The 15,344-nt window shown below is 52.7% G+C and overlaps 1 protein-coding gene and 1 non-coding gene across 2 annotated transcripts; both read right to left on the bottom strand.

The window, feature by feature from the left end:
- Positions 1-6,274: 6,274 nt before the first annotated feature.
- RPS11 (ribosomal protein S11) lies at positions 6,275-9,563 on the bottom strand. Its single transcript, XM_025365761.1, has 5 exons — positions 9,464-9,563; positions 8,612-8,743; positions 8,347-8,422; positions 7,891-8,020; positions 6,275-6,453 (listed from the first exon to the last, which is right to left on the bottom strand). The coding sequence occupies exons 1-5, from the start codon at positions 9,476-9,478 to the stop codon at positions 6,330-6,332; spliced, it is 477 nt and encodes a 158-aa protein (XP_025221546.1). The 5' UTR covers positions 9,479-9,563; the 3' UTR covers positions 6,275-6,329.
- Positions 8,131-8,218, bottom strand: LOC112613652. The gene has a single exon (XR_003116980.1). It is a non-coding gene; the product is annotated as a small nucleolar RNA SNORD35 (small nucleolar RNA).
- Positions 9,564-15,344: the final 5,781 nt, after the last annotated feature.

Below are 15,344 nucleotides of genomic sequence, written 5' to 3'. Positions count from 1 at the left end.
ACTCTGAGCCATCCTAACCTCTGCTCCTCCTCTCCACCCCTACACAATAGTGCCCCCTACTGACCTGGGGGGAAATCACGCACTGAGTTCAAAACCAAAACCTGACTGTTCCAGGTACACCTGTCCCAGGCAAAGGTTCTTTATCTGGAAAATGGGGAGGATAATTGTGTCTTTATATTAGGGTGGTGCAAAAGTAATTGTGGTTTCTGCCATTAAAACCTCAATTGCAGGCTGCACGCAGTGGCTCACGCCTATAATCCCAGCACTTTGGGAGGCTGAGGCAGGTGGATCACCTGAGGTCAGGAGTTTGAGACCAGCCTGGCCAACATGGCACAACCCCATCTGTACTACAAATACAAAAATTAGCCAGACGTGGTGGCACATGCCTGTAATCTCAGCTACTAGGGAGGCTGAGGCAGGATAATCACTTGAACCTGGGAGGTGGAGGTTGCAGTGAGCTGAGATTGTGCCACTACACTCCAGCCTGGGCAACAGAGTGAGACTCAAAAACAAACAAACAAAAAACCACAATTGCTTTTGCACCAACCTACTATTTTCCATTAGAAGCTTCAGCAGGCCAAAGGCTCCACATGGGGCACACAGGGCAGCCATAGTAGCCCTGGTTCCTGTTAACGCCCCCACTCCCCAGCCAGGCTGGGCCCCCAGGGATCCCACTGGATTGTAGGCTCTGACACCAGGCTCTGACTGGAGCTGTCTTGCTCACTCTTGCACCCATCCCTGGGGAACAGCACAATAAATATTTGTAGAATGAATGCTCCGGGAAGGCTTGATGTGCTCCTAAAACTCATGTAGAACATCCTTGGTGTTCTGCTAGAATGTTCTAGCTAAATTTATACTGGCCTCTGAAACATCCATAGGTCTTTTATTTTTACTTTGTTGTTTGAGACAGGGTCTCACTCTGTCACCCAGGCTGGAATGCAGTGGCATGATAATAGCTCACTGCAGCCTCAACCTCCCAGGTTGAAGCGATCCTCCCACCTCAGCCTCCCAAGTAGCTGGTACTACAGGTATGTACCACCATGCCTGGCTGATTTTTAATTTTTTTTTTGTAGAGATGGGGGTCTTCCTATGTTGTCTAGGCTGGTCTCAAACTGCTGGGCTCAACAGAGCCTCCCATCTTGGCATCCCAAAGTTCTGGGATTGCAGGCTGAGCCACTGCGCCTGGCCTGTCTTGCTATAATATGTAATAGAGCCAGGACTTATTACAGTGTTAGACCGAGGAATTTCCTGCTGCGCTCAGGGCAGTGCTGACACTCGGCAGTGGGCCTGCTTAACTATTCCTGGAACACACTTCAATTCAATTTCCAGACTCCACTCACACACCTTGGGACTAGTTCAATGAGCTCAGGTGCCTGCTACATAAATAACATTTTTTTTTTTTTTTTTAAACAGAGTCTCGCTCTGTCACCAGGCTGGAGCGCAGTGGTGCAATCTTGTCTCACTGCAACCTTTGCCTCCCGGGTTCAAGCGATTCTCCTGCCGCAGCCTCCCGAGTAGCTGGGACTACAGGCACATGCCACCATGCCCAGCTAAATTTTGTATTTTTATTAAAACGGGGTTTCACCACGTTGGCCAGGATGGTCTTGATCTCCTGACCTTGTGATTCGCCCGCCTCAGCCTCCCAAAGTGCTGGGATTACAGGCGTGAGCCACTGCGTCTGGCCGATAGCATATTTTAAATTATATAATTACAAATACAGCCATGGGCCGGCTATAATATACCTGAGTATTGCAACCATATAATATCAGCAGGGCCTGTTACAGGAGCCCAAGGTCTTACTTAGTATTCTAATAGCCCACAGGAGGCTGCAGCAATGACGCCCATCTGGCTCTAATATCGTAGGTGCAGGGCTGCAATACAAGATAACCGAGACCTGCCCTGTTTTCACAGGGTAGGTCTGATGCCTGTCTTTTTATTTTTTTGCTTTGAGATAGGGTCTCACTCTGTCACCCAGGCTGGAGTGCAGTGGTGTCATCCTAGCCTGCTATAGATTCGGACCTCTGGGCTTAAGTGATCCTCCTGCCTCAGCCTCCCGAATAGCTGGGACTACAGACCCAACTGGGGTCTCACTCTGTCACCCAGGCTGCAGTGCAGTGGCATGATCTCGTCTCACTGCAACCTCCGCCTCCTGGGTTCAAGCGATTCTCCTGCCTCAGCCTCCCGAATAGCTGGGACTACCACGTCTGGCTAATGTTAATATTTATAGTAGAGATGGGGTTTCACCATATTGACCAGGCTGGTTTCGAACTCCTGACCTCGTGATCTGCCTTGGCCTCCCAAAGTGCTGGGATTACAGGTATGAGCCACCGCGCCTGGCCTAATTATTATTATTATTATTGTTTTAATAGAGACAGGAGTCTCCCTATGTTGCTCAGGCTGGTCTCTAACTCCTGGCTCAAGCGATCCTCCTGCCCTGGCTTCCCTAAGTATTGGGATTACAGGTGTGAGCCACAGCACCTGGCCTGACCGCTATCATTATAAACCCAGAACCGTACTATAAAAGCTAACTTTCCTATGAAAAGGCAATGCCATTGGGGCCCCCTATAGATATTCGAAAGAATATTCTAGAAACATGCTAAAACAGACTCAACATCCCGTGACAAACTACCAGGGCTTGCTGTAATGGAGCCAGGATTCTGCAATCATACAATAAATATTAAAACAAAAACCATAGGTCCATTACAGCAAGGGCTGCCTGCCAGAGGCCCTGGTCCTTAAGCCTGACCAAGGGGCCTCAGGGGATGCTGTAACATGACACTATGGGGCCTTTCTCCAACAGCAGGCTGAGGGCCCCCCGCATTGTTACTTTCCAGTGTACACTTAATCAGGACGGTTCTATCCCATTATCACACATGAGCACTGGTTTTTTTTGTGTGTTTTTTTTGGTTTTTTTTTTTGAGACCGAGTCGCCCTCTGTTGCCCAGGTGGAGTGCAATCTCAGCTCACTGCAACCTCCACCTCCCGGGTTCAAGTGATTCTCCTGCCTCAGCCTCCTGAGTAGCTGCGACTACAGGTGCACGCTATCACACCAGCTAACTTTTGTATTTTTAACAGAGACATGGTTTCGCCACATTGGCCAGGGTGGTCTTAAACTCCTGACCTCAAGTAATCTGCCTGCCTCGACCTTACGAAGTGCTGGGATTACAGCCATGAGCCACGGGACCCGGCACACATGAGCATATTGATCCTCCCAATAGGGCAGGGAGGCAAGAAGCCATTTAACAGATTAGGAAACTGAGGCTCTGTGGTGGAGGAGTGGGTCTCTTTTCCAAGGCCACACACGGCCAGGGAGCTGCAGGGCCAGAAGTTGGAACAGAGCCTCGGTGGGTCTCTGTTGCATCTGGGGCCTCTGGCTCAGCTTTACTGCTTCCAGTTATTGAGCCCCTGAAGCCTAGGGGTCAAGGTCCGCCCAGTGAAAATGTGGCAACTTCACATCATTAATTCCTTCACGACCATGCATTTTTCCATCAATCAGGAAGGACGTTGGTGTTGAGGCGGACATACGTTATCAAGGACAGTAACCACCGTGGCTTCTGAAGTTTTGCCAAAACCTCAGATGCGTGGCCTTCTGGCCAAGCATCTGTGACTTCATATTGTTGAAGCATTATGGTATCCCTGGGGGCTGCAGCTTTCTATACGTTTGCTGTAGCTGAACCAAAAAAGAAGGCATATGCAGATTTCTACAGAAATTATGATTCCATGAAAGATTTTCAGATGAGGAAGGCTGGTGTATATATATATATATTTTTTTTTTTTTTTTTGAGATGGAGTCTCACTATGCTGCAGACTGGAGTGCAGTGGTGCGATCTCAGCTCACTGCAACCTCTACTGCCCGGGTTCAAGTGATTTTCCTGCCTCAACCTATGGAGTAGCTGGGATTAAAGGTGCCTGCCACCATGCCCAGCTAATTTTTGTAGAGATGGGGTTTCACCATCTTGGTCAGGCTGGTCTTGAACTCCTGACCTCGTGATCCACCCACCTCGGCCTCCCAAAGTGCTGGGATTCCAAGCATGAGCCACTGCACCTGGCCGGAAGGCTGGTGTCTTTCAGAGAGCAATTATCTTGGAATATAAAGAATTTCTTCAGGTTGACTTACTTAGAAGTTTGTCACTGACTTGTTCCTGAACTATGACACACGAATATTTGGGCTAAGAAATAGTTTCTCTTGGCCGGGCATGGTGGCTCATGCCTGTAATCCCAGCACTTTGGGAGGCCAACACAGGTGGATCATGAGGTCAGGAGTTTGAGACTAGCCTGGCCAACATGGTGAAAAATTTACTAAAATTTTTCTCTACTAAAAATTTAAAAATTAGCTAGGTGTGGTGGCGCACGTCTGTAAACCCAGCTACTCAGGAGATGGAGGCAGGAGAATGGCTTTAACCTGGGAGGCGGAGGTTGTGATGAGCCAAGATTTTGCCATTGCACTCCAGCCTGGGCGACAGAGCAAGACTCTGCCTCAAAAACAAAATTAAATTAAAAAATGAAAAGAACCTATAGTCCTTATCCCCACTCTTCAGGTGCAAGGCCTGTCGAGGGGTTCCAGGGGGTCTTTTAAACTTGGTCTTTGCATCCACCAGGCCCAGCAGAGGTCCCTCCCCAGCACACACTCTGACCCCAGCACACAACCTGACGCAATGGGGTGCCAAGGAGACGCCCCAACAATCGAGGAGGAAACCGGGGAGCCGGGCTGTTGTTGTAAACACAGCCGCCCCACCCGAACGGAAACACCTGTGGCCGAGGGGAGGGGGCCGTGACCTCCCATCCCCCTCTGGGTCTCCGTCCCCTCCCTCTGGAGTCCACACTCCCCCTTTGCCCCTCTCTGGATCTCTACTGCCCCCAGCATAGGGTGGGGTGGGTGTGCAGTTTCTGCGACTCAGGGCGGCGTCCCCCAACCTGTCCCTGCCCCTTCCTGCCCTCTTTGATGCGGCCCCACTTCCTCTGGCAGGAACCCCCGCCCTCCCTGGACCTGGGTATAAGGCAGGGACTGGGCCCACGGGGAGGCGGCGTCCCCGAGACAGCAGCGGCAGCGGCGGCTCCTCTCCCCATGGCCCTGTCTCCCAACCCTTGTACCAGTGCTGGGCTCAGACCCTGGTACAGGCCTGGGGGACAGGGACCTGGGGACCCCGGCACCGGCAGGCCCGAAAGAGGTCAGCAGGCATTCAGACCTCCCTTCCCTGTACCCCCATCTCTGCTGCTGCTTTGATGCAGGTCTCTCCCCTTCGGGTCCCAGACCCTCTGGTGTGCTCCTGCCTTGCTGCCCCCTCACCCCACGCCTGTCATCCCACCTCTGTGATGCGCAAAGTGCACCTGTTTCTATCGTACCTGCCTCTCCCGGTGGTCTCTGTGCTCTCCCCAGCTCTGCAAAACCCTTCCTCCCCATGTGCCACAACCCTGGGCCACCGTGTCCGTCCTGCCCTGTTCCTCCCAAGGCCCCCATCTCTGCGGCCCCTGGGTGTTGGGCCATCTCCGGGCGCTTCCTACTCACTTCCTTCCCAGCAGCCTGGGCCCCGGTGCCACTGAGCGGGCTCCAGGGCAGCGTCATGATGCCACTTGCCCACACCACCAATCCCCTTACTTCGATTTTGAGGCAGCCGGTGCAAAGGAAGTTTCTAGAATCTGAGATCTGGAACTCGGCTACTCACTGGGACTCCAGGTGGAGGTCTTGGCCTCTCCCAGGTAACTTTCCTCATATGCAAATAGGCATGGTGCCCAACTAGGAGTGGGTGGTGGGTGCATGGGACCCCCTCCTTGGCTCTAAGCAAGGATAGGAAGCCCAGGCTGAAATCAAGAGCTTTACAGTTCACAGCCAGACAACAGGGACTCAGCACATCGCACTCTACTTGGGTGAGCCCATGCCCACAGCAGGCGGGCTGTAGCTTCCCCTCCCCCCCCACCCGAGGTGGTCAGGAAAGAGACAGACCAGGGCCTGGAGGACCCAGGGGCCTCCGCCCTCACTAACTTCCTCCCCAGAGACCGGAGTGGGGGGGAGGACAGCACACCAGGTAATCAGCCTTATTCAGACACCAAAAAGGTGACGCGGGAGGACAGCACACCAGGTAATCAGCCTTATTCAGACACTGAAAAGGTGACAAGGACCAAAAAAGGAGACCCAGGGGAAGACAGGCATCTCAGGCTCCACTGTCCTCACCCACAGACACGGGCAGGAGGCCTGACAGCAGCCTTGCTCAATTCCCCGAGGGACACCCCCATCCCCCCAGTGCTCTGGTAAAGGCACAGAGATCCCAAGTCTGGCCTGGGAATGAGAAAATAACTTTATTTCATGGTGGGGAGCGGGCTGATGTCCAGCCTCAGAACTTCTGGAACTGCTTCTTGGTGCCGGCAGCCTTGGTGACCTTGAGCACGTTGAAGCGCACTGTCTTGCTCAGGGGCCGACACTCACCCACTGTGACGATGTCACCGATCTGGACATCCCTGTGGAGGCAGGTAAGGCCATGTCCTCAGGAGGGGCCACCCCGGCGGACCCCAGGAGGCCCTCCCTCCCCTTCGCCAGGCTGAAGGCTCTCTGCTTTGGCTCCACCAAACCCTAACCAAGATCTATTTGCCAATTCAACCTCCCTCTCATTCTTTGGTACAAACTTTGTGCCAAGTACCAAGCTCAACGCTGTACACAGAGCAGGCGACCACCCTTCTGAGGACTGCTGGGGTGGACGAGCTCCATTTCACAACCAAACTGGAGGCCCCCAGGTTGTCAGTGGCCTCCTCACCACCCCACTCCAGCAGAGCAGCAGGGGGATCCTGTAGCACCCACGACCACAGGCCCCTTACCGCTCAGCATCAGTTCAGGCCACCCTCCTCCCTGCCCACAGGACTTCTCACCTTGCTCCCAAGATCCTCCCGCCCAGAGGGCCACCATTATCAGCTGCCCACATCCCCACCCTCATTGTACCTGGCTGACATCTGGCACCCACCCTGCCTGAAGGTGCCCTCTGAGGAAGCAGGACTTTGTCCCTGGCTCACCACCGAACCCCCAGCATCTCACACCAAACCTGGCACGTGATAAGCTCTAAATAAAACACGCTGAGGGAATGAACAAACGTTTAATTCCAACATTTCTGAGGTTCCCATCTGGTGTAACCTTTTGGTTCCAAGGCACCTGTCTATTACAGGTTCAGCACCCCTAATCCAAAAATTCTGAAATGCTGCAAAATCTGAATTGTGTGTGTGTGTGTCTGGGAGAGACAGGGTCTTACTCTGTTGCCCAGGCTGGAGAGTAGTGGTGCCATCTCGGCTCACTGCAGCCTCCACTTTCTGGGCTCAAGCAATCCTCCCACCCCAGCCTCCTGAGGACCTGAGACTACAGCACATGCTACCACACCTGGCAAACTTTTGTATTTTCTGTAGTGGGTTTTGCCATGTGCCCAGGCTGGTCTCAAACTCCTGGGCTCAAGGGATCCTCTTGCCTCAGCCTCCTACAGTGCTAGGATGACTGGCTTGAGCCCGGTGCCCAGCTAAAATCAGACATTTTTTGCGTACCAGCATGACACCTTTGCTTTCCCATGGTTCAATGTATGCAAACTTTGTTTCACACACAGAATTATAAAATGTACTGCGTAAGATTACTTTCAGGCTATGTGAGTAAGATGGACATGAAACAAATGAGCTTCGTGTTTAGACCTATGTCATATGTCACATTCCCAAAACATCTCATTATGCATATGAGAACATTCCAAAATCTGGTCCCAAGCGTTTCAGACAGAGATATTCAACCTGTGGAACACTTTGATTCTGAAGAACATATAATATAGGAATCCTGAGACTCTGGGGCTTCCCAGAGATGCCACCTCAGTCACCCACTCCCTCAGTTGGCCTTAAATTGGCCTGAGCAACCTGATGGGCCACTGTGCTCACCTGAAGCAGGGGGACAGGTGCACAGACATGTTCTTGTGGCGCTTCTCGAAGCGGTTGTACTTGCGGATGTAGTGGAGGTAGTCTCGGCGGATGACAATGGTCCTCTGCATCTTCATCTTCGTCACCACACCTAGGAGCAGGGGCAGATCCTAGGTCAAGTCCCATGGGAAAGAGGGCCATGGGTAACCTGGGGCATGCTGGGAGTCAGCAGCAGCTGAGCAGGAATCCCAAGAAGCCCTGTTTCCGGCATCAGTTTTAACCAAGTGGCTTTCTCAGCAGTGCCCACGTGGGCATCTGAAGACCATCGTGAAAACCGACATCATCTGCCAATGCCCCTGCCTGTACCCACAAGTTTGCATTCCCAACCACCTCTCTCACCCAGGACCCAGGAGTCTGGGCCCCAAGCCCCTTCTTTCAGTATTTCAGGCCCCAGACACCAAGAACTCCCGCACTTACCAGAGAGGATCCGCCCTCGAATGGAGACATTACCAGTGAAGGGGCATTTCTTGTCAATGTAAGTGCCCTCAATAGCCTGAACGGATAGGAAAGAGAAAAGAGTGAGCCTTGGGCAGGCGGTTCCTGAAAAGAGCCGGGGGCGTGGCCCCAGGGAAGAGAACTACAATTCCCATCAGCCCCGGGACCGGCCACTCAGACGCAACTCGATATGGGCACACGTGCAGGGACGCCACGGTCCCCTTCTTTCTTCTGAGGTTCCCCGCACCTCTTTGGGTGTCTTGAAGCCCAGACCGATGTTCTTGTAGTACCGCGGGAGCTTCTCCTTGCCAGTTTCTCCCAGCAGGACCCTCTTCTTGTTTTGAAAGATGGTCGGCTGCTTTTGGTAGGCACGCTCAGTCTACAGGTATGAGAAAACTGATGAGCTGCTAAGTTTGGAGCCGGCAGCAACCAGCCCTAGAGACCTTCCCAGAACCTCCCAGACCCCATTCTCTACATTTACTTGCAAAGCGCTGGCCTCCAAGGCCTGGTGCCCCAGAATCACCCTCTAAGACACGACCACCCCGACCTTACCTGTAATTCATACTCAGATCTAAGCCCGAGGTTATTTCAATTTATATACTCCAGAAGGCCTCCCAGGGCTTGCAAAATTCATCCTCTACACCAGGACCACCCCTCTCACACCCTGGACATCTTTCAGCGAGGATCACTCTCCAAGACCCAAGGTCGCCCACCCAGGATTCACTCCTTATGTGGTACATAAAAACTCAGAATTAAATACCAAACGGCAGGCTCCTTGGATTCGCCCTTAGGAGTCCTTTTCCATAGAATTAACCCTTAAGACCGGAAAACTCCAAAAATACCTTCTTAAACTTGGTTTTTAAGAAGGTAAGTCCTAAAACGCTTGAGCCTCCATTAACGCCCGAAGCCCCCGAAATTAGGAAACACTTGTCTAGAAAAAGGCAAAAACATGCGCCCTCCGCCCCAACTAATCTCTAGAAAATAATCACGGACGCCCGGAATTAACCCGCGAACTTGGGCGCCCGGCTCTGCCCTCCCAGATACGCCCCTGAAGGCCAGGGCGGACCCTGCAGCCTGACACCAAGCCTCGAGCCCACACCTGAATGTCCGCCATCTTCCCGGCCGGCCTGAAAAAAGAAAGCGGCAGTGGCGTCCGGGTTTCCTTATCGACTACGCAGGGGCTGGAGAGGAACTTACGTAAGGAGCGGCGTACACGGCCTTGGGCGGGGCCTCGAGCGCGACTCTGATTGACAGGCTGCACTTCAACCAGCAGGCGGTTCGGGGACTGCGAAGGACTGACGGGCGGGAAGTGGTGGATACTGTCTCGCGAGAGTCTTAGGCCCCACGGCGCCGGGCGCGATTATTCAGGCTGGTAAGATGTGAGCAGCCTTCAGCCCGCCCGTATTATCGCGAGAGTCGTACGGAGTCCGTCCTGTTTCTGCGCGGCGTAGGCTCCCGTGGGATTTGGATACCGCGTGGCTGTGTTCGTTCGGCCTTCAAACTGGATGAGGCGGCGGCCGTCTTTTTGAAGGGCAGGCCGCCGGAGAGTGCTAGGAGCATGTGTGGCGGTGTCGCCATCTTTGTTAGGGGCAGGAGCTGCCCACGAGCTTTCAGAAGTGCAGTGAAAGTTACTCTCGCCGAGTGCAGTGGCCGCGCCTGTAATCCCAACACTTTGGGAGGTCGAGGCAGGAGGATCGCTTGAGCCGGGGAGGGCATGGCTGCAGTGAGCTATGATTGCGCCACTGCATTCCAGCCTGGACGACGGAGCGAGCTCGTCTCAAAAAAAAGGAAAAAAAAAAAAAAGAGAGAAAGCAAGCTACTCTTCTCATTTCATCCGCAGATGGTGATTTAATTGGTGCCAGGGGTTGCGGTGGAGCGATCCTTCTGCTGGTTTTCTGTCGATAACAGGATCGTCTAGTAGAACTTTATGTGATGGAAATTTTCTGTATCTGCGCTGGTGGATACGGTAGTGACTGGCACTCGAAACGTGACTTTTACCACTGAGGACCTAATTTTTTTTTTTCTTGAAATGGAGTCTTGCCCTGTTACCCAGGATGGGGTGCAGTGGCGCGATATGAGCTCACTGCAACCTCCGCCTCCAGGATTCAAGCGATTCTCCTGCCTCAGCTTCCTGAGTAGCTGGGATTACAGGCACGCGCCACCACGCCAGGCTAATTTTTGTATTTTTAGTAGAGATGGGGTTTTGCTATGTTGGCCAGGCTGGTCTCGAACTCATGGCTTCAGGTGATCCACCCGCCTCGGCCTCGGAAAGTGCTGGGATTACAGGCATGAGCCACCGCACCCAGCCGAGGACCTAAAATTTTAAATTTGACTGTGTTATATCTAAATAGCCACATGTGGCTAAAGGCTACTGTGTTGAACAGCGCAAGTCTAAATAGCTGAATAATGACAATATTTTATGTATTTTTAGAGACTCCCTAGGGTCTCTGTCGCCCAGGTTAGAGTGCAGTGGCTCAATCATAGCTAACTGCAACCTCGACCACCCCAGCCTCAGGTAGTCCTCCCACCTCAGCCTCCCAAGTAGCTGGGACTACGTGTGTGTGTCACCATGCCCAGCTAATTTATTTTATTTTTAGTAGAGACAAGGTCTCACCATATTACCCAGACTGGTCTCCAACTCCTGGGCTCGAGTGATTCTCCGGAGGCCTCCCAAAGTTCTGGGAACACGTGTGAGACGGCACCCAGCCTCACTCTATTCATATTTAAGTGCTCAGTAGCCACAGGTGGGGTTAGTGGCTTGTGTATTGTCTATCAATTAGTGCAGCTATAGAACATTTAAAAAAAAAAAAAAAAAAAAAAAAAAAAAAAAAAAGGCCGGGCGTGCTGGCTCATCCCTGTAGTCCCAGCACTTTGGGAGGCCGAGGCGGGCGGATCACGAGGTCAGGAGTTCGAGACCAGTCTGGCCAACATGGTGAAACCCCCGTCTCTACTAAAAATATAAAAATTAGCTGCCGGGCGCGGTGGCTCACGCCTGTAATCCCAGCACTTTGGGAGGCCGAGGCGGGCGGATCACAAGGTCAGGAGATCGAGACCACAGTGAAACCCCGTCTCTACTAAAAATACAAAAAATTAGCCGGGCGCGGTGGCGGGCGCCTGTAGTCCCAGCTACTCAGGAGGCTGAGGCAGCAGAATGGCGTGAACCCAGGAGGCGGAGCTTGCAGCGAGCCGAGATCGCGCCACTGCTCTCCAACCTGGGCGACAGCGTGAGACTCCGTCTCAAAAAAAAAAAAAAAAAATTAGCTGGGCATGGTGGCACGAACCTGTAGTCCCAGCTACTTGGGAGGCTGAGGTAGAAGAATCATTTGAATCCGGGAGGCGGAGGTTGCAGTGAGCTGAGATCGTGCCACTGCACTCCAGCCTGGGTGACAGAGTGAGACTCCATCTCTCCCCCCCCGCAAAAAAAATACCAAGTTTTGCTGGACAGTGCTGTTATAGACAGAGGTTTTCTCTGTGTGTGTGTGTGTGTGTGTGTTTGTTATCTCAAAAGTCTTGGTGCTTTTTTATTTTATTTTTGGGATGGAGTCTCGCTCTGTTGCCCAGGCTGGAGTGCAGTGGCACAATCTCGACTCACTGCAACTTCCGCCTCCTGGGTTCAAGTGATTCTCCTGCTTCAGCCTCCAGAGTAGTTGGGATTATAGGCATGCGCCACCATGCCTAATATTTTGTATTTTTAATAGAGATGGGGTTTCACCATGTTGGCCAGGCTTGTCTGCAACTCCTGACCTCAAGTGATCCACCTGCCTTGGCCTCCCAAAGTGCTGGGATTATAAGTGTGAGCCACTGTGCCTGGCCGTATTTATTTAATTTTAAACAGGATCTCATCTCACTCTGTTGACCAAGCTCTAGTGCAGTGGTGTGATCACATCTCACTACAGCCTCAACCTCCCTGGCTCAAGCAATCCTCCCATCTCAGAATCCCAAGTAGCTGGGACCACAGGCACCCACCAACATGCTCAGCTTAATATTTTTGGTAGATATGGGGTCTGTCTGTATTGCCCAGACTGGTCTTGAATTCTTGGGCTCAAGGGATCTTCCTGCCTTAGCCTCCTGAGTAGCTGGGACCACAGGCATATGCCAACCATGCCTGGCTAATTTTTTTTTTTTTTTTTTTTTTTGAGCCAAAGTCTCACTCTGTCGCCCAGGCTGGAGTGCAGCAGCACGATCTCAGCTCACTGCAAGCTCCACCCCCCCAGGTTCATGCCATTCTCCTGCCTCAGCCTCCTGTGTAGCTGGGACTACAGGAGCCCGCCCCCATGCCCGGCTAATTTTTTTGTATTTTTAGTAGAGATGGGGTTTCACCGTGTCGGCCAGATGGTCTAGATCTCCTGACCTCGTGATCCGCCTGCCTCGGCCTCCCAAGTGCTAGGATTACAGGCGTAAGCCAACATGCCCGCCCCATGCCTGGCTAATTTTTTTTTTTTTTTTTTTGAGACGGAGTCTCGCTGTGTCTCCCAGGCTGGAGTGCAGTGGCGTGATCTCCTCACTGCAAGCTCCGCCTCCCGGATTCACGCCATTCTCCCGCCTCAGCCTCCCAAGTAGCTGAGACTACAGGCGCCCGCCACCACGCCCGGCTAGTTTTTTGTATTTTTAGTAGAGACGGGGTTTCACCATGTTAGCCAGGATAGTCTCGATCTCCTGACCTCGTGATCCACCCGCCTCGGCCTCCCAAAGTGCTGGGATTACAGGCTTGAGCCACCGCGCCCGGCCACCTGGCTAATTTTTAAAAAATGTCTTGGCCAGGCATGGTGGCTCACACCTGTAATCCCAGCACTTTGGGATCTCAGCACTCCAGGATGAGTAACAGAGTGAGACGCTGTCTCAAAAACAAAAAGTTCTTGTTAACTCAGAGTCTCCCTATGTTGCCCCCTCTGGACTCGAACTCCTGGACTCAAGCCAGTCCTCCCACTTCCAATGGTTGGGGTTACAGGTGTGAGCCCCCCATCATGTAAGAGGTTTTTTTTTTTTTTTTTGAGACGGAGTCTCGCTCTGTCACCCAGGCTGGAGTGCAGTGGCCGGATCTCAGCTCACTGCAAGCTCCGCCTCCCGGGTTCACGCCATTCTCCTGCCTCAGCCTCCCGAGTAGCTGGGACTACAGGCGCCCGCCGCCACGCCCGGCTAAGTTTTTGTATTTTTTAGTAGAGACGGGGTTTCACCGTGTTAGCCAGGATGGTCTCGATCTCCTGACCTCGTGATCTGCCCGTCTCGGCCTCCCAAAGTGCTGGGATTACAGGCTTGAGCCACCGCGCCCGGCCAAGAGGTGTTTTTGAGTTTGAGATTTTTGTTGAGACGCAGTTTCAGTCTTGCCCCCAGGCTGGAGTGCAATGGCGAGATCTCGGCTCCCTGCAACCTCGGCCTCCCGGATTCAAGTGATTCTCCGGCCTCAGCCTCCTGACTAGCTGGGATTACAGGTGCCCACTGGCACATCCAGCTAATTTTTGTATTTTTAGTCGAGATGAAGTTTCACCATGTTGGCCAGGCTGATCTCAAACTCCTGGCCTCAAGTGATCCTCCTGCCTTGGCCTCCCAAAATGCTGGGATTACAGGCATGAGCCACCGCTCCTGGGCAAGAGTTTTTTTTTTTTTTTTTTTTTTAGCCAGAGTCTCGCTCTGTCACCCAGGCTGGAGTGCAGTGGCCGGATCTCTGCTCACTGCAAGCTCCGCCTCCCGGGTTTACGCCATTCTCCTGGCTCAGCCTCCCGAGTAGCTGGGACTACAGGCGCTCGCCACCTCGCCCGGCTAGTTTTTTGTACTTTTTAGTAGTAGAGACGGGGTTTCACCGTGTTAGCCAGGATGGTCTCGATCTCCTGACCTTGTGATCCGCCCGTCTCGGCCTCCCAAAGTGCTAGGATTACAGGCTTGAGCCACCGCGCCCGGCCACAAGAGTTCTTTATAGCAGGATACAAGACCTTCAAATAGAGATGACTTATATTTTCTCCCAGTCTGTGACTTGTCTTTCCTGATGGTGTCTTCTCAAAATCTTAAAAATTTTTAGCTGGGTGCGGTGGCTCACGCCTATAATCCTAGCACTTTGGGACGCTGAGGCGGGCGGATCACAAGGTCAAGAGATCGAGACCATCCTGGCCCAAATGGTGAAACCCCATCTCTACTAAAAATACAAAACTTAGCTGAGTGTGTTGGTACGTGCCTGCGGTCCCAGCTACTAGAGAGGCTGAGGCAGGAGGATCACTTGTACTCAGAAGGCAGAGGTTGCAGCGAGCCAAGATCATGTGAGACTCCGTCTCAAAAAAAAAAAAAAATTTAAGTTTTTTAAAGCCCACTTTCCCATTTGCTAATGGATCATGCTTTTGGAGGGTAATTGTACTATTTCACATGGAGTTTGTGAAGTTTAAGATTATGCTTTAAAGCCGGAGTTGGCCGGGCGCGGTGGCTCAAGCCTGTAATCCCAGCACTTTGGGAGGCCAAGACAGGTGGATCACGAGGTCAGGAGATCGAGACCATCCTGGCTAACACGGTGAAACCCCGTCTCCACTATAAAATACAAAAAACTAGCCAGGCGAGGTGGCGGGCGCCTGTAGTCCCAGCTACTCGGGAGGCTGAGGCAGGAGAATGGCGTAAACCCGGGAGGCGGAGCTTGCAGTGAGCTGAGATCAGGCCACTGTGCTCCAGCCTGGGGAACAGAGTGAGACTCCATCTCAAAAAAAAAAAAATAGGCCGGGCGCGGTGGCTCAAGCCTGTAATCCCAGCACTTTGGGAGGCCGAGACGGGCGGATCACGAGGTCAGGAGATCGAGACCATCCTGGCTAACACGGTGAGACCCCGTCTCTACTAAAAAATACAAAAAACTAGCCGGGCGAAGTGGCGGGCGCCTGTGGTCCCAGCTACTCGGGAGGCTGAGGCAGGAGAATGGCGTGAACCCGGGAGGCGGAGCTTGCAGTGAGCTGAGATCCGGCCACCGCACTCCAGCCTGGGCGACAGAGCCAGACTCAGTCTCAAAAAAA

This window comes from Theropithecus gelada, chromosome 19, assembly GCF_003255815.1.
Source record: "Theropithecus gelada isolate Dixy chromosome 19, Tgel_1.0, whole genome shotgun sequence".
NCBI lineage: Eukaryota > Metazoa > Chordata > Mammalia > Primates > Cercopithecidae > Theropithecus > Theropithecus gelada.
This window is presented reverse-complemented; position numbering and strand designations above follow the sequence as displayed.